At 40.5% G+C, this 13,373-nt stretch overlaps 1 protein-coding gene across 1 annotated transcript; it reads left to right on the top strand.

The window, feature by feature from the left end:
• The first annotated feature begins 4,607 nt into the window (after positions 1 to 4,607).
• On the top strand, positions 4,608 to 11,644 carry tagln2 (transgelin 2). The gene is made up of 5 exons (XM_065267239.2): positions 4,608 to 4,776; positions 7,459 to 7,643; positions 9,984 to 10,155; positions 10,586 to 10,688; positions 10,976 to 11,644. Exons 2-5 carry the CDS (start codon positions 7,464 to 7,466, stop codon positions 11,124 to 11,126), a joined length of 606 nt encoding a protein of 201 aa, XP_065123311.1. The 5' UTR covers positions 4,608 to 4,776; positions 7,459 to 7,463; the 3' UTR covers positions 11,127 to 11,644.
• The last annotated feature ends 1,729 nt before the right edge of the window (positions 11,645 to 13,373 follow it).

The raw sequence follows: 13,373 nt of genomic DNA, 5'->3' as shown, positions 1-13,373 counted from the left end.
ATAATTAAAACAAGCTTTATTAAATATTTAAAAGGGGAAAGGGGGAAGGGAAAAAGGGAACTTTTAAAACTAATGGCTCTTCTTCGCCTCCAGGGCCACTTGGGGAAAAGACTGGGGGCCGGGGCTCTGGCTCGACAGCCCGTGGCGCGCTCCGCTTCTCCCGGAGGCAGAATCGAACACAGTCAGACCAGGGCAAACACTCCACTGATGCCCGCAGCCCTGGGGGATCCTCGTTTCCCACACAGGGCCTCACTGGTTCAGGTAAGTAGTTGCTGCAAGCATAGAACAAATTATTCCACAGGTTGCGTTACTCACAGTGCCGGGGGATCCTCGTTCCCACACGGAGCTCCACTGGTTCAGGTAGGTTGTTGCTATAAGCACAGAACAGGTTATTGCACAGGCTGCGTTACTCACAGTGCCGGGGGATCCTCGTTCCCACACGGAGCTCCACTGGTTCAGGTAGGTTGTTGCTATAAGCACAGAACAGGTTATTGCACAGGCTGCGTTACTCACAGTGCCGGGGGATCCTCGTTCCCACACGGAGCTCCACTGGTTCAGGTAAGTAGTTGCTGCAAGCATAGAACAAATTATTCCACAGGTTGCGTTACTCACAGTGCCGGGGGATCCTCGTTCCCACACGGAGCTCCACTGGTTCAGGTAGGTTGTTGCTATAAGCACAGAACAGGTTATTGCACAGGCTGCGTTACTCACAGTGCCGGGGGATCCTCGTTCCCACACGGAGCTCCACTGGTTCAGGTAGGTTGTTGCTATAAGCACAGAACAGGTTATTGCACAGGCTGCGTTACTCACAGTGCCGGGGGATCCTCGTTCCCACACGGAGCTCCACTGGTTCAGGTAGGTTGTTGCTATAAGCACAGAACAGGTTATTGCACAGGCTGCGTTACTCACAGTGCCGGGGGATCCTCGTTCCCACACGGAGCTCCACTGGTTCAGGTAGGTTGTTGCTATCAGCACAGAACAGGTTATTGCACAGGCTGCGTTACTCACAGTGCCGGGGGATCCTCGTTCCCACACGGAGCTCCACTGGTTCAGGTAGGTAGAAGGCGAAGCTCTCGTTGTCACGCCCCGGGCGCAAAGCTTGATTTTCTCTCTCTCTCTCTCTATAGGACTCAGGCCGCAACAGATGTCACCATCTCGCGTCTCGTCGGAGGCTGGGCAGTTCGAACGCTATAAGCACAGCATACGCACAGCAAGTCAAGCGTAAACACCATCAATCAGTGAAACTCACCCACAGCACTCTTATACCACGTCACGTGAATTTTAGATCGTCCTTGCCACCTGACCACGACGACCTCGAGAGATCGGTTGGGCAACAGCTGGATCCCAAGGGACGGAGAGATGTATGGTATTCACAAGCCCGGCGTGTCGGTTATCACTTCCCTGGCTCACCTGCACTTCCTCTTTCCCACAGGGCCACTGGCTTACTGGCGGCGGGTGCTTCGTCCACGCTTCTGGTCAACCGCGGCTCACCCACGCTCTCCTCTCCAGTGGGGCCAGGGACCTCACGGAACACAAGAACACACACCAGGGTAATCCTTCATACAAGACATTTGCAGAGAAGTATCACAGCGGTTACTCACGCTTAGTTGCCAATAACCTCTGTTCACGGTGCTCTCGATGGCTCCGTGTCCACTCCTCCTTACATAAACTCCACAATACCCCTTCGTTCGCTGACTGCCTCTCACTCTCTTCCCCAGGAGAGCGATCCGACCAGCGTGATCCGTCTGCAAAGCAGCAACACAACGTACACAACGTATACCACACCTGCCGTTTAATGTCTGCAAAGGTGTCTTTATACCCTGACTCTTCTCCTCGTTAGCCTATTAGCAACCGCTGTGTTAATTTGCCCCACCTGAGCGTGATCAGGCTTAATTTTGCCTTTGGGGAAACCCCGGAAATAAAGTGCGGAAGCCGGGTTCCGCCCGTCGTCCAAATAAAATGTGGAAGCCGGGTTCCGCCCATCGTTCAATTAAACGTCACCTGTGACATATACTTCCATAGTATTTTTCCTACTATGGAAGTAAATGGGGTCTACGAACGGTTCGGTATACAAACATTCCTCAAATTATCTTCCTTTGTGTTTATCAGTTTTGTTAATTTAACAACATGAGAGTGAGTTCACCCAAAAATTTTCATTTTAAGTCAACTGTCTCATTACTATGTGAATACCCTCTAAATAAAGCTGGTGCATTTTAAGCCAATATTCATTATATGACTGTAACTGGAATAAATTTGTGTAAACAGCTAAAATAACACAAAACCTGCCTCCCTCAGTCACAATATATATGGACCTATATATATATATATATACTGTTCATTAGTCAACAGCAATTATTTTGACAGTTTAGACATCTCGTGTCAGGAAGGAATTTATCACCCTTGTCTCTCCATTGTGTGTGTGTGTGTGTGTGTGTGTGTGTGTGTGTGTGTGTGTGTGTGTGTGTGTGTGTGTGTGTGTGTGTGTGTGTGTGTGTGTGTGTGTGTGTGTGTGTTTGCGTGCATCCGTGCGGATGAGTTTAAAAAATATCTTTACAGTCAAAGCTGCAGCACAGTGTACATGCTTTTGACATATAAATGTGTCTGGCCTGGTTTATGTCCTGATTCCATGCCTCCTCTTTCACACCCTTATCTCTTACTATCCTGCACTTTCCTGTCAAAAGTCAAGGCAAAAGGAATTACAGTTTTTCTGAATTGCTAAAACACTAAACCCCAATCTCTGAACCAAATTCATAGTGGCCTTAACCCATTTGTCAAATCATGCCCTCTTTTTGCAAAATTCTAACCACAAACTTCTCACTTAAACACACATTTTACACTGCAATGCACTTGTTTGATAAATGCTTAGCACATGCAGGCAAACGTTGAAAACAACTACAACACAGTTACCATCCAGCAAACACAACAACTCAAAATTGTACACACTTTTTTCTAATATAATTTTTTACCAATTGTGTGGATTGGAATTAGACTGATGAAGAGTATGGGGAAGAGCAGGACACAAGATACGATGCAACTGCAAAATTTCCAGTTGGATTGCTGACTTTTTACAAAATATAAGTGTTGCTTATATTAATATTGAAAACTTACTATTACTTGCAGTACTTACAATATTCATATTCATTGAACTAAACTTGTGATTACAGTAATAGAGATGTTTAACAGTATTTGTCAATTGTGTTGTTATGTACAATAAACATGTATTTTTCTGTAAACAGATGTCCTGGATGTTGTGTTTTCCATTTTTTATGTAGTGTATAATGGATGCTCTGTTGTGTTTTATATTATAGACCTATGTGTGTATGATTTGAAAGTTTAGTTTGATTCTGAGTACAGGTGAAATGGTTTTAAAGGAATTGTTTGATTCTGCTAGAAGAGTCAGGGGTTCTGTGAATTTTGTTTAAAATTGGGATTTGTGTTTAAGGTTTTGAGAAAATGAGTGATGGTTTCAAAAAATGTCTTTTAGCAATCCAGAAAAACTGTAATAGATGTAAATGCCTTATTATAAAACATATCATATTTTAGGTGTTCCAAAGAAAGGCTTATAATTCATGCTTATATTAAATGATGTCAACAGCTTTAGATTTAGAGTTCAGGCACATAAAATATAAAATGGCCTCACTAACAGTGAAAAGCATGTTTCCATGTGTTTGTTAGAGAGCAAGAGAGAGAGAGAGAGAGAGAGAGAGAGAGAGAGAGAGAGAGAGAGAGAGAGAGAGAGAGATCAAGCGAGTCAGAAAGAGAGAGAGAGAGAGAGAGAGAGAGAACCCCACCCATTTCAGTGTTATCTCATGTCAGATCACATCACACCAGTAAATGACACACACACCCGTGTAGCCCATGCAACTCATGAATCACAACTATATCAGACAAAATGCTCAGCCCAGCCCTGATTTCACCTGTTTAATTTCCTGAAACACAGACGTCACATGCACTAAACATTTCCAGGATTAGATATTTATGTCCATTTACATCATTAAAAATATAACGCATGTACGCATGTTACAAGGAATAACATTCATTTATAATAAATTACATACACTGTGAACCATACCTGTTGCAAAGATTATGAAAACTTTTACAACTTAACTTATGCAGTATACAGATAATACATGTCAACAAAAGTTTATCTCACAAAATGAGTTTTTAAACATTAAAACAGAAAGGAAGTTACTGAACATACACTGATGATGATATCATTTCCACTGGCTTGGCTCATGCTCAATAATGCACTTGTCAAGGCCTATTCTTTATACTGGCTATCTCATATCTGTTCCTCGTCATCATACAGTAGTTGCACGTATAACATCCGGTTACATCAGCCTCTGTAACCATTAGCCACCTTTAAAAAATGCCAAGATATTGTGTCTTCCAAGACCCCTTTCTTCTCCCCCGGGCGGAGTAGAGGAGAAGGCATGTGAAGAAATTCCTTTCTCTGTCCAGACCGCTGCGTTTCCCTCTCCCAAATAAGGACGCACATCGCAATGTAGGAAAATGAGAGGAAAGGAGGGGCAGAACTCTGAAAAAAAAGTCCTGACCTTTTATGGATGTGGTTACCTCCTCTTTTGCTCATTTTCTTGCACTCTCTCTCTCCTTTCTCATGCTCTCGATCTCACTCTCTGGACATTTGGATGAAGGTGGCACTCCCTGAGCTTAGACCCTGAACTCAGAAAGAGGAAGAGAGACTTTCACACACTCACAGTTGTGTAAGAATACGCACTTTCAAGACTACTGAGCGCGAGATCGACACATAAACTGGTAAGTACTTATGATATAACAATGTTTATTAATACATCTGATTTTGTAACAATTAATCAATATGCAACAAAGAAAAAGAAATGTAGAGACTTTTGTGAAATAAATATGTGCTGCATGAAACTTTACACCATGGTTTTGGTTGAAGCTGTAATTCTAAGATATGACTGCCTGTTTACACATGTTCATAGTGACTGTCTGTTTGTCAGATGTTTTATTGGCTATTGCTCATGACATGTTGCAAGAGTTTGATGTTCTCCTCCCTGCCATTTCCCTCACACACACACACACACACACACACACACACCAACACACACATACGCACTTGTGCACAAGCACACACACACACACACACACACACACACACACACACACACACACACACACACACACACACACACACACACACACACACACACACACACACACACACACACACATACGCACTTGTGAACAAGGATGCACACACACACACACACTCACACACACGCGCGCACACACACACACACACACACACACAGTATTGTTAGGAACGAACTAGGCATAAGAACAGCCCTTAATTTCAGGGGAAAATGTGTGTCATGCAGGCAGATTATTATTCAATTTTGGAGAAATGTGTGTGGGTTAGTGTGTGAGCTAACTAGAGGCTGGATAAATCTGACAAAACCTCATAAATGCTGCAAATAATGGCTTCATTTTCTAAAAATGCAGAAAGGGAAATGGCCTTGGTTTGGGTTATAAATGCCACTTTATATTATGTCTAAAAATAAATAACGAATAAAAATGGGTGTGTGTTTCTAATGTGACATTAAAAAGAGTACCATATCTCTTCAAAGGTTTTTTAGATGTGATCTGAAACCAGCTCAACTAACAGTTTCCTGTACATAGTGTGTGCATGTTTGAAGCTCACTATGCAAAGACTCATTTCACTTTTGATAACAACACTCAGTGGGGTAGTTTCCTGGACAGGGTTTAGTTTAAGCCAGGTTCAGCCTTAGTTATATTAGTATTATATTATAGGATTTCAAAAACAAACGCTAAGAGAGCTCATATGCATTTTAGTCAGGCCTGTCTGGGAAAGTGCCCCAATATCAAAATAATAAACTCATTCCCAATTATTTCCATTTCACTTTATCGAACTTTCTCGAAAGTCTCAGCAAATTCATACTGCACACTTACATAAAACATCTCATCATGCTTAAACACTAGTAGGCTACTAGATTCACTGCAGAGGAAATCTTGGTATTGCATGAGACTGCGGCTCAATGCCAGTTAACACTCCTTGTTATATAATTCACAATATAAAAAAGAAAAGAAAAAACAGCTTTATAAATCAGCATGAGTGCATAAGAGAATGCATGTGCTTTTGTAATTGTGTTTGAGTGTTTGTACAAACCAACAGGTGGAGTTCTGCTTACAAACAGGAAATGCTTTGAGGATATGGGCTAATTGCACATGCGATACAGAGATAGTTTCATCAAGGCACACCGAGACACACAAATAAACATGCCACCTTCTCTACAAATATGGGAAGGGCAACAGTTAATGTGTTTTAGTTTAGTGTTCTGCATGTGTGGGTGGAATGTGCATACAAATATATTTGTACAGGTGAACGAAAGGTTTGTGAGTGTCTGGTATCATAGCATTGTTGTTGACAGGGCCAGCTTAAACCTGCAAACATTTTATGCCAGACCAGGCAGGTTGATACTTGTAGATTTTGGTTTGGTGCTGGTTTAGTGTGGTCCCTCTGGTGAAGGTGGTTGACCAACTACACTCCTAAAAATAAAGACACCACAAAAGGTTCATCATAGCGGTGCTACAAACAACCATTTTTAGCTCTTCGAAGAACCGTCAGTAAAAATATCCACTTCTACTTACTTTTAATAGTCTAAATAACTTTGTATAAAAGTTGTTTGTATGTTAAAGGTTCTTCATGCAGCCAGAATGCCATTGTGTAGCACCTTTATATTTAAGGGTGTAAGTTAAGAAGCTTTGTGTCAACTTTGTTGTCATAGTATATTTTGTGTGTTAGAAATTCAAACAGCAGGTACAAAGGTTATAGTGTTCTGGAAAGGTTGGACTATTATATTTCTTTGTAAATGATGCACTGGAAAAGTTGATATACTTCCTCTTACACTCTCAGGAAAAATTAACAAGAAAATGGTCCTTTGCTGTCACTATGGCAGTACCATTCAAAAAATAAGAATTCTCAGACATACATATTGGTACCGAAGAGTGAATACCTTAATGGTACACTGGTACCAAATGATACATATTAGGACCTTTTAAAGGGTACTGCGTTTGTTGACCATTTTTTGAGATGTTTTGAAAGTTTTTAATAATAGTCTGAAAGATAATCTTTCCACCAGTTCAAAGGTTAGGTTGCAACATGCTCTCTTAGGGACACACTTCAGTTGATGCAAGTTATAAATAGAGCGCATCCAGTATTTGCATTGACTTTTTTGCATTACTGCCTTGAAACAGTTGTTTGCATAGCAGTCATCACAGTTAGACGTTCCTTTACTTAAGAAGTCTTTTGCCTCCAGCATTTTTCAAGTGTAACCAAATCTGCCTGAACAGGCCACACAACACAGCAGAGCAGCCATACTGTACAATCTGTTTATTCGTGTTCACCATGGTTTGTTATACATTGCATTTATGTTCTTTCTGTGTATTTTTGCTCAGTCACAATGGCAAATAAAGGTCCCTCCTACGGTCTGAGCCGTGAAGTGCAGAGTAAGATCGACAAGAAATACGACCAGGAGCTCGAGGAACGGCTGGTGCAGTGGATCATCATTCAGTGTGGAGATGCTGTAGGAAAACCTCAAGATGGAAAACATGGCTTTCAGCAGTGGCTTAAAGATGGATGTGTAAGTTTATCCTAATAGCTCAACTAGATTATGAACAGGAGTGATATACTGATGTGTTTAAAGCAACACCAAAGAGTTTTTTTTTACCTTAAAATAACGCTTCCAAAACAGTTTCAGTCGTTCGTCCACTCTAAACAGGGTGAACAGCACTTTCACATTCGCTTTGCAGCCCTCTATCGGCCAAAACCGCACTAAAGAAGTTTCCAAACGTCGGGTAGTGGTCCTGTAGTCCGAGTGAATACTACAAAAACTTGCTTTACGGCAGACCTACAATCCAATCAGAGCCAGCTATGCCTCAGTATTTATGACAGTGGGTAATGGACAATTACGCTTCTAACCTGTAGGGGGAGCAAAGAGCCAAAACTCTTTGGTGTTGCTTTAACATGTATATATTTGCAGAATTAGTAAAATGTTCTTTGTACATCTTCTTAAATTTTACATTTAGTCACTTATGTAAAGTGTCTTATGTAAATTTAGTCACAAAGCTGCATATAAAACCAAAATAGAATCAAACAATGCATGTTACCAAGCAATACACAAACTGACAGCTTGTCTGAATCACCGCCAACCAGTGGTGGCTCATGACTGCTCATCCGAGGGGCGCAAATTCAAAATAAGTGTTCGGAGTGTCATGTGTGTTGCTCGTGTTTTCAAAATATGTGTTTGTTGCGTCAAGTGAACCATCACGTGTTTCGTCAAAATAAGTGCCTGCTGCACACGCGTCAAAACCATTTATGAAAAAAAGAGACGCTCACGTTCACAGAATACACGCAAGACACTCCCTTAACAGTAAACTCTGATTACGCATGAGATTATGTAAGTATCTGGCAAACGCGAGCGTCTCTTTAATCATAAACTCTTTAGACGCATCTGCATCAGGCACTTATTTTGACAAGACATGTGATGCACACAGGATCACTCGACGCGCAAAACACATATTTTGAGATTACAAACCACACACATGATGGGCTACATACATGTTGTGACGAACTTCGCATCAAGCGCCCTCGAAAAAAGAAGTCACCGGCCGCCACTGCCGCCAACACAGACAAAATAGTATAAACAGAAAAGCGCTCCAGTGCTGTTATACTAAAATAACTGCATGCTTACATGGTTGTTTATCCAGTAAGCTTGGAGGACTGACACTGTTTAATATAAATATTTATTACACAGCTTGTTGAAGTGCTTGATTCTGATTGGCCAGTCATAACAATTGCAGCTTTGTCATTACAATATAACAACCACTCAAAATGAATAACAAACGGTAACCTATGCCGCAAATCATTTTGACAGGAACAGTTTAATATTACACAAAATTTAATATAAACATGTCTTATAATAACAAATATGACATTAGATTTAAAAAATGAATAAACCAAATAGTAGTGATGGGGACGAGACCGCTTATGCCGAGTCCGAGTCAAGACCGAGTCGAGACAGATTCCGTTGGTTTTCAAATACAGTTTGAATTACGAGTCCTCCTCCTCTCACTGTGATCCGAGACCGTTTTAAGACCGAGTCTTTGAAGGAACAACTCCGAGAAAAGTCAGAGAAAGCAGAAATCGGTCTCGTAACCTCGAGTACTACATCACTACCAAATATTGTTTTAGACATTTGAACGTCTTGTCTTATCTTAAAACCAAAAATCAACGGGCTTTCCTCATGGAAGGTCTGCATTCATTAAAAATGAGCAAATAAAATATTTCAAATAAATATTTAATGTTCCTTACCTTACTTATAAGGCAAATCGCTGAGTAATACGTTGGATAATGTACAGGCAGCCTGTTATTATAAATTATAAAATGGTTAGTTCCAATCCTTCATTCTGATAGGTCAATAGTTGTGGTTTATTCACGATAAAACACGTCTATGACCGCTTCACCCAGTGGTTTTATTTATCACCACGCCCTTAGCAACACTCTTAGCAACCACATGTATCGGTTTGTGGTTTTTATTTGAGCTTTCATGCATATTACACATTGGAATGTAGTTGTTCATGGTCAGGGACTATTTTTTCTAGTGGAAGGAATGTTTTTATTGATTTAACTTCATGAAAGTTGCACTAATACATTTTTACTTAAATATTGTGTGGTAACGTTTTATAAAAGCAGGACTCAAGGCAAGTGCTGTATCGTGAATAAGTAACGGCTGAATGGGTTCCAGGCACTCCGTTATGCCTTACAACGCCCTTCAGCCGTTACTTATTCACAAAACAGCATTTGCCTTGAGTACCTTATTTCTTACATTGATCTCGGCTTATTCTGTGATAACAAACGGATGCCTATCCCTAAACAATGATCGATACATCTTCTCACTCTTTCCTTTCTCGCTCTATTGTAGGTTTTATGTCATCTGATTAACAGTCTCTGTAAAGATTCAAAGCCTGTAAAAAAGATCCAAAGTTCTGGAATGGCATTTAAACAGATGGAGCAGATCTCTCAGTTCCTCGTTGCTGCCGAACGCTACGGAGTCACCAAGTCTGACATTTTTCAAACAGTTGACCTTTGGGAGGGTGAGTATCTATTTTCTTTTATTTCAGATGATTCTAATTCATTGAGTTGACGTATGTATTTGTCTGGAATCAGCTAATCTAAATTCTGTCACTACATTGTAAACAGGTCATAAGAATTACATCTAAACATTCAAAAGAGAGAAAAGGGGTGTTTATACAGTATGTTTTCATTAGGAACTTCTAAAACAAAACCAAATAAAGAGATGCTTAACAGATTTATGTTTTAGTGGATTAAAGTTTTTTTTTTTGCAATCTTTGGAACAATGCTGTAGAAGAGCCAATTTTGGTTCCCCAAAGAAACTTTTAGTCAAAGGATTTATTTCTGTCTTACCTTTTAATAGTCTGAAGAACCTTTTGTGCCACTAAAAGGTTCGGTGGATGTTAAAGGTTCTTTATGGCACCATACAAAAAACCTTATGTGTGTGGTTAGGTAAGGATCTTGCCGCTGTGCAGATGACACTGATGTCTTTGGGGAGTCTGGCTGTTACTAAGGACGACGGTTGCTACCAGGGTGACCCGAATTGGTTCCACAAGTAAGATTTTCTGCTTCCTGTTCTCAAAATGAACCAACGTCTGACCGTCGGACACCATAGCGACCAGATAACAAAAACAAGCCACTGTACTGGCAGCGTTGCAGCTGCGGTCTATCGCCATAGCAACACGATTACAAACACTTATTGGCCAGACTTTTTTAATGTGCCCATTAGTGATGATGGAATCAACCAATATAGATAATAATGCATGTGTTATAGACTGTTATATTGGGAATTTTAAGAAATACGCATGGAAGGACTACATTTGTCTGTTTTTTGTACTTTAGGAAATCCCAAGAGAACCGAAGGGAGTTCTCCGATGAACAGCTGAAAGAGGGTCAAAAAGTTATCGGCCTACAGATGGGCACCAACAAAGGGGCGTCGCAGGCGGGCATGACCGGATACGGTCGACCTCGGCAGATCTTTAACAACCCATAAAGACCCGAAGACTCTGTCAAAGTATTTTTTGGCCCATCCCTAGTGTGGACCAGGCACATAGTTTCACTTAAACCTTTAACAAAGCATAGCTGGAGAGATCAGAACACACAAAGCTTATTAAAAAGTTTACAATCTTTCCCAATTCAGTTGTGTACCGGATGCTGTGTGAGTTCTGTAACATTGCTAAAGGTTCTTGTGAATTTGTGGCAATCTTTCGTTTTTATACATTCCATTAGTTTTAATCTGCTTCAAAATGTATTCAGATGCAGACATACATTCCATTATTATTACCAATATTCAAGAAATGAATTGTGTTGCACTCCATAAGGTGAAAAAATGCCTGTTTAAGGTGAAATTTGGCCATGCATGGTCAGGTATTTGTCTTGTATTGTGTTTCTGTGGATTTTATTTGTATGATCTCATAAACACACCGCAATACTTTAAGAGCTCGTTGTGTTGTACATTGTACATGAGGAACTAATAAATGATTTTGCTAATAAAATTCAGTTTTATTAAGATGTCCCGCTGTGTTTGGTCATGTTCCAGCCTTGGTATATATTTCACAGGCATCTCTAGTTACGTAAGAAGCTAGCGGTTACAGATGCCAGATAACAGCTTCTCACAGCACGACCATTGCAAAATACTTTAAAATGTGGGGGAAAGGGAGGTGGAGTCTGACCAGCGAGCTTATTTTTTCTTTCCATCAACATTCTTTCTCTCACTCAATCACACCCACATTGTAGCAGCAATCTTTGTGCCAAGTAAATGCACTCACAGACATGGCTGAGAGTAATAAGATTCATAATGACAAACACACACACAAACAAACAAACAAACACAAGTTTAGGAAGTATGGGAATTATGTCGTGGTTAGAGAGAGAGAGAGAGACTGATCACTGTTTCATTTGTATCCTCTAATACACAAACACAATAAACACTAGTAATGAACAACATTCCCTGAATGGACCGAATGAACTGGTTCCTCTGACCTGGTTATTTTGACACTAGTACATAAGGACAACAGTCCTGCAATGCCTCTAACACATTGCAGGGTACAGGGAGTCCTTCCTTCCTTCCTTCATCGCTCTTTCCTGATATATCCATTCAACGATTTCATGTACAGTCAGTGCCGGTCTTTCCTATACGCAAAGTACGCAATTTGAATAGGGCCCCGCACCACTAGAGGGCCCCCTTGATCTCAGAATTATTTAAAACCATTATATCAAAGAAAAATTATTATTATGTTTAATGAAAACAAGACGCTATAATTTAAATAATTTGCAAACTTCCGAATTTGTGCGGGTTTTTAAAAATACTTAATGATTTCTTAAATCACTGATATGTACTCGGACAACATGCAGGCAGTTTCTCAATCCGAAGGCTGCAGCCTTCAGAGGTCACATTTGTAGGCTGCATATGCGTCATAAAAACGTATTTTAGAATATTAACAATTATAATGTTGACTATTATTCTTAGTTAATGGTTAATTGTTATATTATGCTTATGACTTGCAAATGAAATGCTTATTTAACTTAAATAAATCAGGCTTGATGACGTATGCAGCGCGCATATGCGACATGATCCGGAGGTTGCAGCCTTCAAATTTAGAAACGGCCGCGTGCATGACGCAGAAGAGTGATTTGGTAACGATGCGCATATTATATGCCCACCATTGATTTAAAACAAAGACAAAGCTATCCGTCTGGAGCAGAATAAAGGGAAAAAAACGTGAAGCAAGGGAACAAGATAAAGGATTTGCGCGAGCAGATTAAGTCAATGTAAAGACACGCGTCCTAGCATGGGGCGATTCAAATGACGCGAATTGGGTGACGCAATTGCCGCGAAAACACGCGCTTTTTCCTTTGAACTTCAAGAACGCGCTCTCGTGCAGGATATCTGACGAGAGAGAGAGAGAGAGAGAGAGAGAGAGAGGTAAGAATGGTGCCCACGTCGAGAAAACTTAATAGAAGACTTGAAATTTGTAAAGGATTAAAGTATATGTCACTCGTTTAATTACAGTATGTTAACTGGATAACACTGGATATAACTCATTGTATAGATAATAAAATAATGTATTTTGATTACACAAATCAAACCTAACTATATGATTGTAGCTGCTGACCAGCATAGGGAATCTCTATGGCTAATTTCTAAGACATGTTGCTGATACAGTACTGTGTGTTGTACCTTATCTTGTTAATTGAGTCTTTTTGGGCATCTTATGCCTAGAATTATTCAAGGAGATTG

The sequence above is a fragment of the Paramisgurnus dabryanus genome, chromosome 5 (assembly GCF_030506205.2).
Source record: "Paramisgurnus dabryanus chromosome 5, PD_genome_1.1, whole genome shotgun sequence".
In the NCBI taxonomy this organism is placed as follows: Eukaryota; Metazoa; Chordata; class Actinopteri; order Cypriniformes; family Cobitidae; genus Paramisgurnus; species Paramisgurnus dabryanus.
This window is presented reverse-complemented; position numbering and strand designations above follow the sequence as displayed.

What these genes read in the sequence shown, in the direction of transcription:
- tagln2 (XM_065267239.2), top strand. Translation starts at nt 7,464, where the DNA reads ATGGCAAATAAAGGTCCCTCCTACGGTCTGAGCCGTGAAGTGCAGAGT. An exon ending in AGTGGCTTAAAGATGGATGT is followed by an intron (nt 7,644 to 9,983) that starts GTAAGTTTATCC and finishes GCTCTATTGTAG; the next exon opens with GTTTTATGTCATCTGATTAA. An exon ending in AACAGTTGACCTTTGGGAGG is followed by an intron (nt 10,156 to 10,585) that starts GTGAGTATCTAT and finishes GTGTGTGGTTAG; the next exon opens with GTAAGGATCTTGCCGCTGTG.